General features: G+C 37.7%; 1 protein-coding gene across 2 annotated transcripts in view; it reads left to right on the top strand.

Annotated features, from left to right (window-relative positions):
* The window catches only part of LOC122321326 (uncharacterized), a 105,301-nt gene that overhangs the window by 66,006 nt on the left and 17,392 nt on the right, over window positions 1-21,903 (top strand). For both annotated transcript variants that reach the window (XM_043211138.2, XM_043211137.2), the window contains one exon: window positions 6,956-6,978. In XM_043211138.2, the coding sequence (XP_043067073.1) occupies window positions 6,956-6,978 (23 nt within the window). The remainder of the gene's footprint in view (window positions 1-6,955; window positions 6,979-21,903) is intronic.

Below are 21,903 nucleotides of genomic sequence, written 5' to 3'. Positions count from 1 at the left end.
AAAAAAACAAGACAAAACGAAAAATTTTAAAACAAAAAGCATCAGCACCATAGCTGTATCCACTGGACTCCGAGCTCCGAGGTCGGGGATAGGCCTTGGCCGTAATATAATTACAGGCATGAGTGAACAATGGAGACTTTAACAGACCCAACAGGGACAGACGCACGGACAGGATCATCTCGCTACTTAGAAAGCCAGAAACAAAAACGCCAAACAGGTGTTTAAATTGTTGAGAGAAAAATAAAACGGAGGCTCTGAGCCCAGCCCAGTCCAACCCGCCCAACAGGCCAACCGTCCAGCAGCACGGCGACCCGGGACCCAAGCGGACCCTGCCACTTTCACTTAAAATTATTAAATTCCAACACTGCGATTAAAACGTACAATAAAGCGTGGCGAGTCTTCGGCTGGCCTTTAGCCGAAAAGTGTGGAGTGCGGAGGCACACAGCAAATTTTATTAAAAGCAGCGAAAGTGAAAATGGAAGTTGACACAAAGATGGAGCCGAGGTCCCAGTGGGGCAGTGTCCTGCCGTCATTTCCTTCAGCCCATACATATCCAGACCAGATGGGACCCTCTGTCTGATGGGGGCTCTGTCGAAGCAACAGCTCACCGCAGTGCCAAATCACAAAAAAAAAACAAAGGCGGGCTAAAACAACAAAAGCTACAAAAGCCATTCAGGGGGCAAAGATTTCCCAGACCTGACCTGACCACCTCGAATTCACATTCATGTCCACGTCCGCTGCCACATCTCTTTTCCCTGGGTTGTTTCTAGTGAGAGCCCCTTTTTCCGGAGCTCCCCTCGGGAACAGAACTGCGTTCTGAGCGGGTGGGGCACATGGTCCGCTGAGTAGCTGAACCGCTAAGCTCGGAAATGTCACATCTGATTGTCCCACCTCTTGGGGGCCGAGGGGAAAGGACGATTAGAAAGAGGATGCACTGCTATGTGATATTCAAAGGCTATAAAAGTCCCCGCATCTATTGGGGCCAATACTGTAATCTCCGGAAATATCAAGACAACACTTTGTCCGCTTTTAGAAGATCCGGCCGTTATGGGAGCTCCAAAGTAGATCCCAATTCGCGCAAGCGTTGCCTAAGCCAGGATTTACTCCTGATTAGATCTTTAATAGCCAGTCAAATGTCTATTCTCATAAATGTCTTGTGAACTCTTTGCTTTCGCAAGCATTAGGCTAATAAAATTTGTACGCATTTACATGTTGTTGGCACAATGGCACTGAAGTTGCGCCCCGCTTGACCCATGCATATTAAATAGGCAAAGGCCGTGAATTCCACTCTCAACAGTAAAAAGTGTTGTGGAAAAATTACCGTTTATAAGTGCCAGTGCCCTCGTTCTAGCTCTTGACAGTCACTGAGAAAAACAAACAAGAATAGCAAGTTTCAGGTATATCCTTATGGGATAGCTCTAGGATAGTGTAGTAGGTGATAGCTGAGGAGGTGATGTTGATCACTGCTGTATGTATACTCTGAAAGGGTAGGCACAATTCTAGACACATTTGAATTACAGAGTAAAACGAGGGCAAAATAGGGGGCTTGATTGGCTACACATGTATGTACTTATTTTGATCATAAATGCATGTACAATGTATCCAGTATGTATGCACATGCTTTGTTCTTCAGTGTACAACAACGAATGTGAAAACTGAAACTAGAAATATCACGCCTTTACAGTTCCGTTTATTTCGTTTTTGAAATCCTTTTTAAAACTCGCATAGCGGAAAACAGATACATGTATCATTGGCTGAATTAAGAAAAAATGCTTTTGAAAACCACTGATGCGTGTGGGTATAAGCACGAATTTTGCTATAAATAAAAAGTCACCGAAAGGAAAGGCTTCTATAGTAAGTCGAATGTTTTTTCAAGTGCATGGATGTGGGAGAGTGTGGTTGTGCATACGAGCATTCTGCAACGTATCAGTTGGCATTTGCACATTCAGGGAATTGTTATTTCTATCCCCAATGCGTTTGTTTGCTTGTCTGTTTATTTATCTGTTTGCTTGTTTTTCTTTCATACTCCATTATGCGCATTAATATATTAATGCACATGTGTAAGGCTCTGGTGAGTGTGGACGTGTGCGAGTGTATGACGGTGGGAAAATAGAAAAAATCGCAGAAATTGCACAAATAAATGGCACGGCGCACTGGATAGTCGCCCAAGAACAACCACCGGCCCACCACCACCCGCCCCGTAGCACATACCTGAAAGTATTAACCCACGCTGGGCGCCACCTCTCGGCCCATCCTAGTGCGTCGGTAGCAGCAAACTCCATGGCTAAGCTGCGTTGCATTCTCCGTTTTCTTCCATTTCATTTGCTCGCTTTCCCCTCCCCACTGAGCAAAAAGTGCGTATGCATGCTCTTAAGAAAAAACAGCCGCATTCGTGGGAGGGGACACAGCTTTAATCATTTTTTACAAGATTAAATGACCCGCTGCAGTGCCGAACCGAACGAAGCAGAATTAAATCAATACTTTCGCGTTTTCCTTCAGTTTACTCATGATAAACAATTCCACCACCACATTCTTATCTGTTTTATAGGCACCCCACTGCAAATATTTCTTCATGTGTACCTTCTCGCTGTAGTTCGTTATCTACCTCGTACTTCGGCTTTGCGACGATGTCTGGCGTCGCTGCGGCTGTGGCTTCCTTTCCCTGCTTCTGCTTTCTGCCGTCAATGGTCTGTGTCAGGGTCTGTGCTTGTGTCCATGGTTGTCGTTGTTATTGCAGTTGTTGCTATTATTCTTATTGGTTTATCCGCTGTATATGTTCCGGTGGCACGGTCTTATCGTTGTGCTCTGCATTTTGCAGTTACCGTGCCTCTGCCAATCGTCCTTAAAGCCCCTGCTGTTGTGCTAGCCCGCTTCAAACTATTAACTTCTACTATTGCGCCCCTTTCCATTTCGCTTTTGTTTTTTTTCCGATATAGGTAAACCCTGGCTTATGCTCTATTTAATAATTTATCAACAATTTGTCGGCGTATAATATTCGTACGACATATGTTTCCATAGTGAGCCCAAAAATTGTTTAGGAGGTAAGCGTATACGATGCCTAATCGATTCAACTTTCCAACCATTTACATGATACATACATACATATGTAAGTGAGTGTCCACAAAAACATAATTATACCCTACCCATGCATGTCTAACACACACATGTGTTCCAATGTGTCAGTTTTAGTGCTTATCTGCACATGGATCCGGGTGTTATAACCCAGTACGAAAAGTAACTGAAACAATATCTAGATTCTAGAATCTAGATCAAAGAATGTCAGTTTAGTTAACATGTAATCTGATATTTAGTTAATGCATTAAGCGTATTTATTTTCACAACCGTACTTACATATGGTCAGTTTACTGTTCTGCTTAAGCGTCCACTGAACTCGAAACCTTTAAAGTGTTCTAAAAATGTTTTAAGAAGAAATAAGTCTTTATGAATGGAAATGAATTCTTAGCTCCCGCTGAGAATGGTAAATATTTCAATTTGTGGGATTATTATGTGAAAATACATATAGTACTACGGTATTTCCAGCGAGTTTTTTTGAGTCAGAAGCGTAAAACGCAGTGAAGGAGATCTTTCAGACCCAAAACTACATATGACTATAAGATGTAATCATTTCCGTTGTCTCTCGCTGTCGATTCTAAGTCTCTGCAAATACTATTTTTAGAAAAGTTTAGTTTTAGTTTTTTATTAATATTAGGTTCAGCGAGTTACAATATCCAACATATAGCGGATCTGATATACATTTATCTTAAACTCCTCTCAAAGTTTGTAAAATGAATGTTGTTAAAAATTATTTTCTTACTGGGGTTGGGGTTGTTTCACTGTGTTAGGTTATGTTCGAAGGTCAAGAATACTTTTTAAAAATTAATAACATTAATAAACCATATATGTATATGTACTAGAAAATATGTATGCATAATATGTAAATAATATTTGACGCAAATAACCCTGCTAATAAAGACACAAATTTTTATTTTGTGATCGTTTCAATTTTCAAATATGTTTTTATAGGCATCATAAACTATTTGAAAATATTTTGTTTAATTTTTTCTTGTGTAGTTTAATACACTTTATGGTGGTAGGTCCCTGGCGCAGAGGATTTCGACTGCTAGAGTCACCCGAAAAAAAAAATTAGAATAGATTATTGTTTTGTAAGCTTATGGCTCTGTTCCGTACAAGAATGAAATATTTTCATCAATAAACAACAAAATGGCAAACTCACAAAAAAAAAAATTTTTTTTAATTTTAAAAATTTATCTTTACTTAATGATAAATAAAAAACTAATCATTAAAAATAAATGATTCTAGTACGGGACAGAGGTGTTACTTTTTAGAACAACATATCCAAATTTCAGCTAGATCGGTACCTTAGAATTTTGTGAATCCCCTGCGCCGCACACAAAAATTTCGTTCCGAGAAAAACGCGTTTAAAGTTTAGACGCTACTGAGTAACTCATACTATTTGGTGCAGGCGCGCTCTCGACTATGGGCTGTATCTCTGTTATTATTTGATATTTTTATTTAAAACTTCAACAGTACATTCTAATAAACAGTACTTTCAAAATATGTGACGAAAAAAAAACGATTTTTTCAACCTCACACATGAGACTACATCCTTAAATGAAAATGAGTGACGAAGCGCGGAGCACCAGCCATATAAAGTTTATTATTTTATAAACGTATAGTTTGCAGAGCGTATCATCATTTTTTTCAAAAAAATTTTCAATTTTTCACTGCTTAGTAACTCAGTGCGAACCTAACGTTTGAATAGTGAAACAATGCCAAAAACCCAAATTTTTGGCAAAAATTATTTTTTTTTTTTGTGAAATAATTTAATTTTGATTTTATACTGAAATGATATAAAACAAGAAAGGAAAGCTAACTTCGGGCGGAGCCGAAGTTTATATACCCTTGCAGTTAAAACCGGATATATATCGCAACCATCGGATATAGTTGGCCGATCCTTATCTGAATAGGAATATATAATCCAATTTATTACAATACAAATTCTAAAAAAAGTCCCAAACTTCTATCTTCGAAAATACCAAAGTTGGTATTTCTACCAAAAAACATTTCCGATCGTTCAGTTATATGGCAGCTATGAGATATAGTCGGCCGATCCTAATGAAATTTGGTACGCGAACTAGTCTCTCAGTTTTGAAGCTATCGTCTTGAAACTTTGCACACACCCTTCTTTCCTTTGCACGCAGTATATAAGTCGGAACGGCCGGGATCGGCCGACTATATCCTATAGCGACCATATAACTGATTGATCGGAAATGGTATAACTTCGGTGTTTTTAGAGTTAGAGAGTTCAAATTTCACATGAGAGCTATTTTTGGCAAAATAATACGACATGCCATCGGCCGACTATATCTTATAGCTGCCATATAACTGAACGATCGGAAATGACCCAACTTTCGTGTTTTTGAAGATAGAAAGCTGGAATTTGGTACAGATTATATTTTTGGTCAGTTAATCCGACCTAGGAAATTTCATTAGGATCGGCCAACTATATCCTATAGCTGCCATATAACTGAACGATCGGAAATGGTATTTGGTAGAAATATCAACTTTCTTATTTTTGAAGATAGAAGCTTGGGACTTGTTTTAGATTTTTTATTTTAGTTAATTGGTTTTATTATGATGTGTTCATAAGGATCGGCCAACTATATCCGATGTTTGCGATATATATCCGGTTTTAACTGCAAGGGTATATAAACTTCGGCTCCGCCCGAAGTTAGCTTTCCTTTCTTGTTAGTAATGGTTTTTGCCCCTTTTCGAAAGCGCTCGTAGAAGTTTGGAGGAGAGCAACCGGAAAGACGACGCTGTTAGAGGTTTAAATTAAATTTAATAACTAATGGAGCCATATTTACTAAAATTTGTATTTCTTTTTATGAAAAATTTAAGTTTATGTAAAAAGTAAGTAAAAATGGAAATATGGCCCACTCTCTGTAGGCGGCGGGCAAAGGCGTAGTCAAGTTTAAAACATTTACAGCCCATAGTGCAATGTGTCAAAATGCGACTCCTATGCTGTGAAGAATGTATAATAGGTCGGCCGAATGTTGTGTTGGATGGATGGAGCGCCTGGGGCTTATCCAGTTGCTTTCGGAGATTCTTGAGTGTCTTCAGAACAAAAATACTCTAATTAAATTCAAAAGAATGCCAAGATATGCCATTTTTTAAGCTAAAAATATATTGAGTTTGACGCCTCCGGGCTGCATCTGAGGAGCACGGCGTAGTGCAAAACGGAATTGATAATAAAAATACGCATAAAAGCTGAAAGCGAAGAGCGACGAGCGTGCACTCAATTGGGGGCCAATAGGAGCAAAACAAAATGTGAAAGCAGGAAAGTTTTCAGCACACAAATGGAATTCCCCCAACAGTTTTGGGTATATAAATCTAAATGAGCTTAGTGTGTGTAACGGCGCCGACAAAAAAGATTTATTGTTTGATTGTGCAGCGACCACGCCCCTACGTCGTATTGCCCCGCCAAGCTCTGCTCCGGCCCGGAGCCATTCCCACGGCTGGGCCTGGAAGCACAAAGCCTGTCGATTTTATGAATTTTATTTCGGTTTCGAAACCATAAAACATTCAAATACGCTTCGAATACCTTAGTCCTACAAATTCATCCCCCCCCCCGACTAACCGCGTATATTTCTTTTTCAATTCCGCGACAGGCCGTATAACAAATTTGTGCGATTTTGGCGAGAATTGAATTTTTTATGATTATAAAGGCAACGTCAATTTTTCAACGCACCTCAAGCCCCCCATTTATTACAATTTTACAATTTTTCAGACGACAATGAAAAAAGTGTCGAGGACTTGGTGAAGGAATAAAAAAAAATTATTGCCGAACTGCAGGAATACACACTCAATTCTTTTCATTATTTCAAATCATCATTGATTGCTTCACTGACATTTTTCCTCTGTCTATTTACAGGTCAACATGCTTGTGTTCTACGGGTAAGTGCCACATGACCTGTGCTAACCTCAGCTCCCTCCTAGCGAATGCCAATCAGAGTATCTTTCTGCAAGCGACAGTTTATGCATTGTCATTTAGTCATCGAGAATGTTTTTTTATATTCTTGCAGGGAATTTCGGTCAACAAGATTGTCCGTCTATCTGTTTCCTACGCGAACTTGTCTCCAGTTTCAAAGCTATTAGCACCCTTCTTTCCCTTGCATGCAGTATACACGCCGAAATCGGTCGACTATATCTTATAAAATGATTCTTGTAATTATACCCTTGCAGAGGGTATTATAATTTTGTCCAAAAGTGTGCAACGCAGTGAAGGAGACATCTCCGACCCTATAAAGTATATATATTCTTGATCAGGGTCACCTCCTAAGTTGATATGAGAATGTCCGTCTCAGACAAACGGACGTCTGTTTCTACGCAAACTAGTCTCTCAGTTTTAAGCTATCGACTTGAAACTTTACTCGGTATATAAGTCGGAACGGCCGGAATCGGCCGACTATATCCTATAACTGCCATATAACTGATTGATCGGAAATGGTATAACTTTGGTGTTTTTAGAGTTAGAGAGTTCAAATTTTACACGAGAGCTACTTTTGTAGCTCAAATAATACGACATGCCAAATTTCACAAGGATCGGCCGACTATGTATATATATATCGGCCTATATCCGATGTTTGCGATATATATCCGCTTTTATTTGCAAGGGTATATCAACTTCGGCCCCGCCCGAAGTTAGCTTTCCTTTCTTGTTTTTTTTGTATTAATTTGCCCCAAACTCAGGTTTAATTTAATTTCTTGTCAGCGTTTTCCAATTAGCCAATTTTCATTTAGCTCTAGACGTTATAAAACGCTATTCAGATGGGGCTATTTGAAAATTTTAAAGGATTGTCTTTCTTGCAATTTCAATTATTTTACAATTTTACAATATACAATTTCGGTATCAGCTTTCCGCTGGTACAAATTATTTGTAGTGGCTTAGTTGGTCTCCAAACGAAGTACCGGAAATGATTCTGCGATAATAAATATGTTGGATCGACTATTTTTAGGGGAATATATATTGTTCTACATCATTCGAATGCTAATTTGAAAATCACATATCTTTCTTAACAACTCAAACATTACAAAGAAATACTTTTTGCTACCGTCCTGCTAATAATTTTGTAGCATAATTTTACCATTTAGCTTAGTATTGTTTTGTGATAGCACTTAGCGATGTATTCTTAGAAAAAGATGTATTTCTTGTATTTTTGTGGCGGTGTGCACGCCTCAGGAAGGCAGAGCATGAAGATTTATTAAAAAAAAATATTGTGAAAGTTGTGTTTGTTTTTTGACAAATAATGAATTTATCTATACGACACTTAATAAAATATTTGTTAAACTTTAAGAGGTTTTTGCTTTAAGAGGGCTTTAAGAGCTGCCTAAAATGGATTCCCTTATGAAAATTGTTAAGTTGCAGTAATTGTTAATGAAATTAACATAGGATAATACAAATTCAGGGACCTGCACAAAGTAAAGAACGAGTCTATCAATACTTCAGGAGTAAAACCGAACTTAATTATTATTAAAAACAAAGTACTTTAACTGAGGAGGTGTAAATACGTAGCAGTGCTCCACTTTAAAATATTTTCACAATCAGAAGTGAAGGGAAAATCTTCGCACATCGTTCGAGGCCACTTAACACTTTGTTGCTTTTGGGTCAAAGTGCGAAAGAGTGCATCGAAATTGCCCAATTTTCTGTGTCTCTTTCTTCTCTGGCAGTTTGCAGCACTTCCGCCGTTACAAATTGCGAGACTTTTATGCGTCCCTAGAGCTCCACGGAAAATAATTAACATGTCAGTTCGGTTTGCTCATAAAACTCTAGCCGCGCACAGAAACACACAAGCACACCCTAGCTGTTTGAGAGAGAAGCGTACTTCCGCCCACACACGCAGACACATTCACATCCACAGCCACATCCACATCCCCACAGAAAGAATGTTCATGCTTGGGCAGTGTTTGCTGTATTGTTGTGCTCCACTTAAAAGAGAGAGACCAACGAAATTCCGTTGAAAATTTCTTTTAAAGAACATTTTCTGCATTTTAATGGCAAAAATGTGTAAGAAATCAAAACAAGCCTCAGAAGGAAGCAGGCGGAGTGAAACAAGTTGGCGTTTGCTATAGCAACTTTGGCCTAAGCCACTCATGCAGCTACAGCACAACGAAGGCGGCGACGTACACACATATGGTTGTGTGCCTATGCATGTGTGGCATATACAACTAGTAATATGAAACGGGGGAACAAAAAAACTTAAACAAAGTGGAAAGAGAGCAAGAACTCCAAAGGAGCCATGTCTACACCGTGAGAATGGCTTTACTAAGATTGCATGAATTAGTCAAAAGAAAAATACTAACCAGATGGGAAGGATTAAAATCTAGATAAAGGAATTAACAAAACTAAAGGCGGATAAACTGTCCTCTTTATTGCATTGGTATTTTAGTTAGGAACCTAGGTGAAATTTTAAAGAAATTCTTCAGTACCACGGGGTTTCAAATTTCTCTGCCCGGCCTCTGCCTGCACACCGACACTGTTAACACTAAAACGATATTAAATGTTAGTGAGCTTACGGGAGAATTCTACGTAATCGAACACAAAGGTGAGTCTAACATGTGAATGTATTTGTATGGAACTAATGTCCAGAAATCCCTTTTTGTTGGCCAAAATTAAATTTTTAAAAGTTAAAATATCGAAGAGATTTAATTGCATTGTATGATAAGAAAGAAAAGACTGACCATTAATGTTGCATACCAAAAACTTGGTATGCATTCGCAAAATCTGAAGCTAAACTCAAACATCCAAGGAGAAAGCAATTATGGATTTATTTGAAAATTAAACTTTTGCCAATGCACAGTGGCCGGATTGCCCGATTTTTTTGCATAAAATCCAAAAATTCATGACAAAACAAACGTATATGGTCAATGGATTCTTAAAGTAGCTTCTCCAACTAGTATAAACCATTAGTTTTATTTAAATATTTGCATCCCTGAGCTTCTACCAGGGCTGCAAAGTTCATTAACAGATCAGCAGGTTATCGCAAACAAAAAGGCGGAAAGCTGTACACAGACTTTGAACTTTCCGCAATTTGTAATACGGGCACTAATTTTAACGAAACAAAATGGAAAATGTTATTTGTGGTATGTAAAATATAATTTAATGAAACCAATTTGTTATCAGCGTTACGTGTTTTTTCTGTGAATTGTTTTCGTGATGTCTTAAAATAGTTAATTTGTATTAAAAGTGTCTGTGCATTATGGAGTATAACTAATTTTCTGTCACTTTCTGTCACCCTTTGAGTTTGCAGAAGTATTAATGTATATTTGTTCTTGATAATCTTATTAAAAACTTTTGCTCCTTTTTGCTCCATTTCCTATCGTTGTCGATTAAAGACAAGGTCGAATTCAGCCACTGCACACTGTTTGGGGTTTGGCTACGCAGCAACAAAAACAAAGACGCTGTATCTGATTACATTTTGGAAAAACTGAGCATAAAAAATCTTGACTCGGAAGTTAAAAGCAACATATTGAAAAAAGTCAAGAGTTTCGACATATATTTTAGCCAAAATGTAGCTAAATACAATAGAAATATAGCTCCTCTATAGGTCCATCCTTCAATATAGATCCACGGACTCCTCTGATATTTTAGTGTCCAGCCTTTATCTGAACAAAAGACTATGCAAAAACAAAACAAAAATTCTCCCACTTGATGTAATCGAACTTTTGGAAAGTGCTACAGTTCTTTTAAATTTGACAAGCGATAGTACAACTGAAGCTGAACACAGCGACTCCAGCTCCGATTCGAATGATTATTTTTCATTGGAACTGGACTACTATGAATAATATTAAGTTTTAACATTAAAAACAAAAATAAAATATATAAAATGTCTTTTAATAATATTCATGCGTACATGGGTTTTGTTCAAATTAATGGAATTGGGGGCGGTAGGTGTGGGCGTGGTCATATCGAATTCAAATTTTGGCTATATCCTTGTTGTGATCTCATCATCAATTGTGCCAAGTTGCAAAAAAATCGGTCAATCCGGCCACTGTGCAATGTATCAGACAACAAAATGAAAGCTTTTAGGGATGCTAGCAAAAGAATATGCTATCGCTTAGCTGGAAAAATGTAAAAAATGCCGATCAAATGCAAAGGTATTTCAAAACAAAAATTCCGATTGGCTCTGTTCATTATTTAGTTTAAAACAAGAAAGGAAAGCTAACTTCGGGCGGAGCCGAAGTTTATATACCCTTGCAGCTAAAACCGGATATATATCGCAAACATCGGATATAGTTGGCCGATCCTTATGAAATTTGGTAGGATGGATCAAAATTTAATCTGTACCAAGTTCCAGCTTTCTATCTTCAAAAACACGAAAGTTGGGTCATTTCCGATCGTTCAGTTATATGGCAGCTATAGGATATAGTCGGCCGATCCTTATGAAATTTGGTACGTTGGATCAACTGACCAAAAATAGAATCTGTATTAAACTTCAGCTTTCTATCTTCAAAAAAACGAAAGTTGGGTCATTTCCGATCGTTCAGTTATATGGCAGCTATAAGATATAGTCGGCCGATCCTTATGAAATTTGGCATGTCGTAATGTTTTGCCAAAAATAGCACTCATGTCAAATTTGAACTCTCTAACTCTAAAAACACCAAAGTTATACCATTTCCGATCAATCAGTTATATGGCAGCTATAGGATATATAGGATATAAAACGGATGCTTTAATTCGTGCGTAATAAATAAATACATAAAGTCTCTACTTTTGAGCTCTAAATTTTTTCCCAGTGCACATTGTGGAGATTAAATGTATGGGCTGAGTGGTCGCGTCGGTTCTAAAAATTCTAAGTCACGACTCTCGACGTACCCCGACCCTGCCCACACCGCCATCCACCTTGGCATGGCTAATGAGCTTCGCTCCACTTTTGCTGGCTCGCTCTCTCCCCACACTCTCGCACGCTGTCGCTCTCTTGGCGCACTTTGCATGCAAATTGCGCTCGATTTGCATACTTTTCGCATGCACTGGGATGCATATGCAAGGCACATTATGTGCGGCCAGGCGGCCATCCTGCATTGTCTGAGTGCCAGTATATGAATGTGCCAACGTAACAATGAGTTTCTTACAAGGCGCCGATCCTGCCTGTGCACGTAATGTCTGGACTAGACGCCGCATAACTAATCCGGTCATAAACTTTAGGCAACCCCCACCTCGAAAATTTCGCAAGTTTTCTGCATTACAAAAAGTGGCTTCTATTCGAAAAACAAATATATTGTAGTAGAAAGTAAATTGCACTTCAAACGTGATTTCAAGTTATTTTAATTACGTCATAACGTCGCCCCATCTACATCAAATTACTTTGGTTTCTTCGCCCGAGGAAAAGAAAAGTCCCATTGTTCAATGAAATAAATCCTATTTTTAGGACGAGTTCCTTTATGAATAAATAGGAATAAATAGGAGAAACTAAAACTCATGCAGTCAAGCACCGTTTCTATTGTTGAGATGTATAGAAAGTATCAGATATAGTTGATCGATTTTAGGATTGGACCAGTCAGTTTCTTAAAATTAATTATTTTTGAAAAGAAGTACCAAGCATTTTCAATTTTTCAGTTATAAAGAAGGTATTTTATTAGTCGGCCGTTAGACTCACAAGAGTCACATGTTAGACTCGCATTTGTGTTCGAATAAAGCATAAAGCAGTTGCAGACTGCTCTCTCGCTTTATAGCTTGAACTCGCAATTCGCTTTGCTCTCACTCTGTCATCTTTCGAGCGATTGCATATGAAAGAGGTTGCAATATTATCGCTTCGCGCGCACTCTCACATCAACCTAGGGCTTTATCAAATTGTGTTTTATCAAATTATGTACATATGTACGCATAGTGTTTCAGTATCATCAGAATTATTACCTGGGTCTTTAAATCTCGGTTCTGGATTAACAGGCTACTTTAAGGTCTCAAGTTTGATCTGAAGGGTAGCAGAAACGTCAAGAAGTTCTAGAAAAGAAATCTGCTTTATTTATGTGTAAATTTAGGTGAACTTATTTAGACAAATTATATGCTGCCCACTGCACTATGGGGTTTTTGACCTGTTTTTGTTGGCATTAATCGGTCAGTTTTGGAGATATCGACATGAAACTTTACCAATCGTTATTATTTGATCCTAGGCACATATAGTATGAAAATCGTTCGGATCAGGAAACTATATCCAATAGCTCCCATAGGAACGATTTGGTAAAAGTAAAGATAAATTAATGAAATTTAAGGAGCTGATATTTGTTGCTATTTTAATACGATATAGCAATTTTGAACCAAATTTTCCCTGGGAACGCTTTCCCTAACGCTTTCCCTGGGAACTATCAGTTTAAAATACCTGATCTCAGTGTCCTTCCATACAAATGCATATAAATTTGAAAAAGAAAAATTCCTTTATACAGTAGTATTAATCTTAGTATTCTTTTTTTTCATTTTCTATAATATATCGATATTATCTAAAAAAAAACAAGCTGGAATCGTTAAATTCGTCATCTTCGAGACAAACATTATTTTCGTATTCGTACGAAAGCATCTCAATTACCTCAATTGGAAGTAAAAGACTCTTTAGTTTTTTATGCATCTCGATAAATTAAGGACGAAATAATTGGATCTGATGTATCCATAGCTCTGTTGAACACATCAGCGAAGGAATGTAATCGTCTGTGCTTTCAGCTTGTTTCAGGACTCAGACGCTCCTTGTTGGGGGTTTACCTATAGTTATATATTAATATCCGGTTCGAATGACCAAAAATAATACACAGGCTTTTGACTTGGATTTCTGTCTATACCGCTATTGACGCTTCGCTTTATTTCACACAACTTATATATATAACTTATTTTTAGTGTTACCATTCTTATTTTTTAAAACTAATCTTTTGGAACTTAATTGTTAGGTATTTTTTAACACTGTCTTTTTCCCGTTGTCATCTTTTCAAATTCAAAATATAATGAAATAGTAATATTAATATAACATTCTCCTCCCAAGTATTGCCTGGTAAGAAAATTCCATTTGGCAATACTTACTTAGCTTTACAAAGTTTTCTTAACGTCTAATTTAATTAACTTAACAATAGGTCTTTTATAAATGTTGTCTTTTATCTTAACATCTACGATTCGAACAAAATTATCTTTGGCTGGATAAGTTTTAACAATGATGCCTTTAGGCCAAACATTTCTTGGTAAATCTGGATCCATGACCAGCACAATATCACCCTCTTTCAAATTATCAAATTTTTTAACCCACTTGCGGCTGCACAATAGAAATTGTCTATATTCTTTTCTCCACTTAACCCAAAAAATATCAGCCAGTCTTTGAGAAGCCCTCCACATGTTTAACAATTTCATGTCTCCATCCGATACATCACAGTGGAAAGATTCTCTATAGTTCGGTCCGATCAACAAGTCATTTGGCGTAATTAATTCAGAATCCGGTAAATCAGAAGACACAAACAAAAGAGGACGACTATTCATCATGAATTCAATTTCGCAAAATAATGTTTTAAGGGTATGTTCCTTTGGAAATCGTTCCTTAAGTAAAAAACATAAATATTTCTTAACTGATTGAATTAATCTTTCCCAAGCTCCTCCCATATGAGGCGACAAAGGGGGGTTGAATGTCCATGTGCAATTTTTTTGTGACAAAAATTTAGTCATTTCGTTTTTTGACCAATTATCTATAATCAATTTAAGATCCTTACTTGCTCGTTTAAAATTGGTTCCATTGTCTGAATATAATTCTATTGGAAAACCACGACGGCAACCGAACTGACGAAAAACATGCATAAATGCGTTACACGACAAGTCCTCTGCTATTTCTAGATGAACAGCCCGGGTAGCCATACAAGTAAAAATTACCCCATATCGTTTTACATGACTCCTGTTTACCAACACCTCGATGGGACCAAAATAATCTAAACCAATTTTTAAAAAAGCTCTTTCGGTTGGTTCAATTCTACATTTTGGAAGTTGTCCTATTAAAGCAGTCTGTGGTTTGGCACGCCTATTTTTACAAAATTGGCAATTACGAATTATTTTCTTGACCGAATTTCTACATTTAATTATCCAGTATTTCATTCGCAAATTGGAAATGACGGTTTCGGTACAAATGTGACAGTTTTGTTGATGATAGTAATAGATTAGAAGTGTAGTTATTGGGTGGTCATTACTCAATAGAATCGGATTTTTAGCGTTTATGTCATACTCATCATCATTTAAATTATCCAATCTACCTTTCAATCTAAGCAATCCATCAGTGGATAACTGCAGTGGCAATGATTTTAGACGACTTGAATTCCCTATAGTTTTTCCTTTTTGTACACTTTGAATTTCAACTTGAAAGGAATCAGATTGTATCCTTTTATAAATTACGTCTTCGGCATTATTCAATTCCTTTGCTGTAAGTTCGCCACAAGCTCGATGTTCTCTGTTACCTTTGACATTGTTCACAAATCGTAGTAACCAAGCTGTTGTTCGTAAATACCTCGTCCAACTAGAAAATCTGTTCACATCAGGTAGAATCGGTTCATGTTTTGCTTCAGTCATAGCATTTACATATTCGTTGGAGTCGTCTTCTGAGGTTATTTTACTTTTTGGCCACTCGACAATATCTTTGTACAGGAATTCCGGCCCTTTTATCCATAAATTGTTTGCATTAAAGTCTACCTTTGTGAACTTCGTTGCTTCATCAGCAGGATTTATTTTAGAAGGAACGTATCTCCAGTTGCCGACATTAGTTGTTTCTTGTATTTCACCTAAACGCTGAGCTACAAATGTTTTAAATCGTTTGCTGCTAGACTTTAACCAATACAAAACAATTTGAGAGTCCGTCCATAAATATACTTTACTTATGGGTAATTGTAACGATTCCAATAGTGATTTGCTCATTCTAGCTCCTAGCAAGGCACCCTGTAATTCCAGCCTTGGGATTGACATAGGCTTAAGGGGAGCGACTCTTGACTTGGCTGTTACTAACATACAATCGATGGTCTGATCTCTTTTAAAACGAATGTATGCACATGCCGCGTATGCATATTTGGAGGCGTCAGAGAATATATGTAGCTGAATGTCACAATCATTTAAAGGTAATTTTGTCATAAGTCTTGGTATTGTAAAGTTTTTGATTTTTTGGAATGATTCGCAGAGCGTTTTCCAAATCACAAAATGCTCGTCTATTATTTCGTCGTCCCAGCCAATACCACTGTCCCATATGGCTTGTAAAAGTATCTTATTTGTTATAAGAAGGTTTGACAAAAAACCTAATGGGTCGAAGATAGACATTGTAATCTTCAGGACCTCACGCTTAGTTGGTCGTCGGGATGTGTTTACTATTTCATTATGTGATTTAGTAAATTGTAGATTATAGGTAAATGTGTCGTTTTCGTAATTCCAAATTAACCCCAAGACACGTTCTTCTGTTAGTGTTTTCATTTTGGGCGAAGCCTGAGCTTTGTTGTGACAATTGAGTGGATCTATTTGGTTGAGAACCTCTACTGAATTTGATATCCAGTTACACATCTGGAATCCGCCTTGTTTGTGAACAAATGATACGTCTTTAATCAGTTGAACGGCGCTGTCTATGTCATCAGCTCCGCCTAAGTAGTCGTCCATATAATGATTTAATAAAATGTCTTTACAGGCATTCGGATACTTTTCCTTAAACTCATTTGCGTTGTGATTTCTAACTTGTTGTGCAATACTCGGACTGCATTTTGCTCCAAAAAATAAAACTTGAATTTCATAAACGTCCGGAGGGTCATGTCTTTTATTCCCTCTCCATAAAATTCTTTGAGCTTGTCTGTCTTTCTCTGGTACTTGAATTTGTAAAAACATTTCTTTTATATCTCCTACAAAAGCTATTTTATTTTTTCTAAAGTTCATGAGAACTGAAGATAGTTGAGTATAAAGATCAGGTCCGGGTAATAAGAAATCATTCAAGCAGTAGTTATGGCTTTTAGAAGCGGCATCGAATACTATTCTCAATTTTTCTGGTTTATTAATATTTTGCACACCGAAATGGGGCAGGTAATAGGTTAGTTTTGTTTCGTATTTGGCTTCGGTGGGATTCAACTTTTTTAAATACCCTTTCGAAATATAAGACTGCATTACTTCATTATATTTTTGACCATACTCAGGAATTTTGTCAATTTTGTTCTCACATGACAGTAGCCTAGAGAAAGCGTTCTTATAGCTTTCCGGAAGCTGAATGCTATCATCCTTCCAAAAAAGTCCGCATTCGAATCTATTGCCAACTCGTTTTAAGGTGTTGTTAACAATATTCATACATCTTTTGTCGTCTACAGACATAGGAAAATCTTTTTGAGTTGCAAATTCGTTTTCAATTGACCAGTAAGACTTAACTAGGTTATGTAGTTCATCTAGATCGTCCTTTTCGGGGAAATGTTCATTTACGTGAAAGGTATGATTTGTCTCGGCAAGAAGTCTTTCAGGTTGTGTTAAGCCATGTACGACCCAACCTAACAATGTGTGGCTAGCAACTGGGCCGCTAAAGGATTCGTACTTTAATTTGCGGGACACTATAAGAGACCAGTTATCTTGCCCTATTAGAATTCTTGGCTGTGCCTGATTGTAAAAGCAATGTGTAAAATTCTTTAAAAACTTAAAGTTGTCTGTCATGTGGTCTATGCTTAAAGTTTGTTGTGGCAAATTAAGATTGGAAACAGTTCTTACTCTTCTCATCATGTGTGTCTTAGTATTCATGCCAATACCTTTAATGCGTACGCTAACTATTTTAGAGTTATCTTGTTCATAAACTTCATTGTTAGTCCATTGCATTTTCAATGGTTTGGTTGGACCTTCAAGACCTAAATTGTTAGCCAAGTTCTCGTCAATCAATGATATTGTTGACGCCTCATCAAGGAGAGCATATGTGTCAATAGTATTATTTGGTCCTATAAGGGTGACATGTACCACTTTTAACAAAACTTTGCTAGCACTAAAGTTTACGTTACAGTTTTTTTCTAAGTTGTTGGAAACTGATTGATCACCATGGTCAGACTTGTTTGTTTTTATGTTTTCAAAATTGTCTTTGTGCAAAAGGCTGTTATGATTGTATCTACAATTGTTAATATTGCATTGCCTTTTACGTTTACAGTCTTTTAGTAAATGATTTTTACCGAGGCAAGAGATACATAAGCCATTTTGAGAAACATGCTCCCAGCGCTTGTCGATATGTAAATCTTTAAATTTGAAACAAGTTGTAACATAATGATCATTCAGCTTGCAGTAATTACAAAATCCTTTGTTTTTGCTTTTGTCTGTGCCATTTTGAATACCTGAAACTGTCAGTGTGCAGTCTTTCGACTTGTTGAGATTCTGGCCAAATCCTAAAACTGTGGCAGCTTTGATTGTCTCGCCCAGCCATGATTGAAATACAATTATTTTTGGCTCAGAAGGTTTTAGCTTTTGATAATGTTTGATGAAGGCGATACGTTGAGGTACGGGTAATTTATCTAAAATTTCTGCAAAAATTAATGGGTTTCTTAATTGATCCACATCTCCTACATTTAACAAAGTGTGAATAAGATTGTTGATTATGTCGTAGAATGCAAAAAGTTTTTCGAATTTGTCGTCCCTAACTACTGGTAGTTGTTTAATCTTGTCAAGAAGCGATCTTATTATGTATGATGGATCCCCATAGCGCTCTTGTAGGATTTCGATAATTGAGTCGACATTATCTGGTAAAACCAATAGTGACTGAACGCATTCTTTAGCACGTCCTACTAGAGCCTTTCTAAGTCTACTTAAGTTTTCATAATTAGTAAAATTACAAGTTTTTGTACTATTTTCAAATTCAGCATAGAATATGGGCCACTCTAATGGGTCCCCTGAAAATGATGGAAGATCTTGTTTAATAGTCTGTCTGGCCATGAACGTTCCGATTTGGTAATGGTTAGTAATTTCGTTCTCAGAAATATTTTCGTTATGAAACTTAAGTCTACGTTGAGCACCATCAACCCACTCACGCGTACGGATATCTTGGTTCTCGTCGTCATCAATTTCGTTCATGTTGTCTCCAATTCTGCTACCGGCGTCTGATCCTAATTGTGCCAGTTGTAATTTTTGCTCAAGCTCCAATTGTTCCTGTTGAAACTCAAGACGAGCGCGCTCCTGTTCCTGTCGTGCCTGCTGATCTCGAAGTTTCTGCTGCTTTTTCAAGTACTCAAGCTGTACCTGAAGTCGTTGAACCTTGGTTGAGCTGCGGGAGGATTGGCTTCCTTCGGAGATATGTGACCTTGCGGGGCCTTCACAGAACTGTCTGGATGGATTGGGTGTGCCTAGAATCGCCGGTGTTGACGCAACCATTTTTTTGTTCCGATTTTCCATGATGGTTACTTCTTGCTCCGAAGTTTCTGGTCTGGGTGTGTCGATAACCCTGTCGTCTTCAGTTTTTTGTTGTGTGCTTTTATCCTTTTGTTGGTTTTTTCCTTGTAATTTCTTTTTTGATCCTGTTGGTGCCATAATGCTGTCCGCGTCTTATTCTACCGTCACAGAGATCGTGGTGAAATTATTTTTTTTTGGCGTCGTAGTTATTCCTCGAATTTACTAACACACACAACTTAAGTCGTCTTTTTGTGAGTGTGTAGGTAGTCTGGGCCAATAGCGAAATCTATTTCACAATCCATTTGCTGTTCAGTTGACATCGAAGGACCATTGTTGGGGGTTTACCTATAGTTATATATTAAGATCCGGCTCGAAGGACCATTGTTGGGGGTTTACCTATAGTTATATATTAATATCCGGTTCGAATGACCAAAAATAATACACAGGCTTTTGACTTGGATTTCTGTCTATACCGCTATTGACGCTTCGCTTTATTTCACACAACTTATATATATAACTTATTTTTAGTGTTACCATTCTTATTTTTTAAAACTAATCTTTTGGAACTTAATTGTTAGGTATTTTTTAACACTGTCTTTTTCCCGTTGTCATCTTTTCAAATTCAAAATATAATGAAATAGTAATATTAATATAACACTCCTTCTCCAAAATAGCCGACTGGAAGCACCGTATTTTCCATTACTTCCATTAAAAATTGGTGGCTTTTTTCATTCAAAACGGCATTATCCACATTGTTATTTGCATGGGGTTCAAAAACATTGTACAGCCTTTTGTTGCTCAACCCGGCCCTTTTCGCCAAGCAGCGACCAAATCGGCTTTGGAGAAAGTGAGGTTATCTAAAAAAAATTCAAATTGCACCAATAGTGGAGAAAAGTGCACGATACGACTAACAGCCTTTGCTCAGTATTGACAACGCTACAACATACACTTGGACGCATTGAAAACTTTCTATTCCTTCTATTTCAAAACTCTTCCCGTTGAAATTTGTTTCCAAAATTCAGCTTAAGGTGCATCTTTAAAGTGACAAAATGTTAGTATAGACACGCACAATTAAAACAGTTAACACATTTAACATGTAGTACAAACCTGTGAAATCAGTGTCCATTACTATTTTTCTTTTTAAATGGAGTTTCAAACAAATAATCTAATTTCACAGATCACTATGTGAAAATTGCAAACTAAGCGCACGTACTTTGGGATGCAACAGCTGACTTTGCAGCTGTTATGCTAACATATGCTGTTAAGAATTAACATTTTGAGTATGAGGCATAATAGTTTTTTTTTTTAAATAATTTTTTTTATTAATTTTTTTTAAATCAGAGAACTTTCAAAAAATGATTAAATGCCACATAAAGTGGTCAAAAACCCCATAGTGCACTGTTCCGATGATTGAGCAGTCAAAGCCAATCAGTCTTCGTCTTTGGCAACGTCCATCCAGTTGGATTGGATTTTCTATGTGATGCATCGTGTCTGACGGTCCTCTGCTCGTTCGGTCTAGGCCCTCCCCTGCCTAGCCAGTCCAGCTTTTGCACCTCCTCCGAGTGAACTCATTACTGACACGTGTGCAAGGGGTGGGGCTGAACCTGCACATTGAACGAGATTGCATGTAAACAATGCTTCCGCTCCGTTTCATCCCCGTTCGGTTATTTGGCAGTTTGGCTGTTCGGTTGTTTGGTGGTCATACGCAGACAACAAGAACACGCAAACTATTACGAGCTGGGAGGCTGTTAGTTGCACATGACGCCATCTAGGCCGCAATCAGACTAACAGCAAGGACATATAGGCTTATATCCTATTCCTACGCCTATTCCAATGACGATGATCGGACCTCTCACTAATTGCTCTGCTCGTCCAGCTGTGTCCCCGAACACTTTTTACTACACGGATGTGCCGCATGTCGGCTCCCGCCGCCGCAATTGCTCATTTGACGACAGAATATTAATGGTGCGCCTCCTTGCCGCCTTATTTACTCTTGCACAGAGGAAGAACATCAAAATCTAGCCGGACTATTGGATAGATTTTGATGTTCTTTTTAATTTGACAAACTTTTAATATTTAATATTGGTAGTACTTCCGTTTATTTGACATTGAATAATGGTTGAGGATACTTTTTCCCAAGCCAACTCTTCTGCCTCCTCTCTTTTTCGCTACACAATACATTCACGACTTCAGTGCCCCAGCCTATAGTCAAATTTTGTTTTGTGTATGATTAAAAAGGATTCTATGATTTCCACATCAAGAATCAGGCCCTTAAGCAGTCACTTTGTTTACACGGCTCAGCCAGTCCCCAGTGAATATGCACTTTTGAAACTTTCCGCGCCTGGCCCTTCTGAAAGTTAGCTCCAACATTTCTCATACTACCAGGAAGCCAACTAGGAGCTGACCAATTGAGAAGCGAAGAGAACTGCGAGAAACTGGGTGCTCTAAACTGAGAACTGGAAACTGAAAACTTTTGGCGCCAGCTTAGCGGCGCTCAACTTTTA

This window comes from Drosophila bipectinata, chromosome XL (assembly GCF_030179905.1).
Source record: "Drosophila bipectinata strain 14024-0381.07 chromosome XL, DbipHiC1v2, whole genome shotgun sequence".
Taxonomy (NCBI): domain Eukaryota; kingdom Metazoa; phylum Arthropoda; class Insecta; order Diptera; family Drosophilidae; genus Drosophila; species Drosophila bipectinata.
The sequence above is the reverse complement of the archived record's forward strand: the minus strand, read 5'-3'. Positions and strand labels throughout refer to the sequence as shown.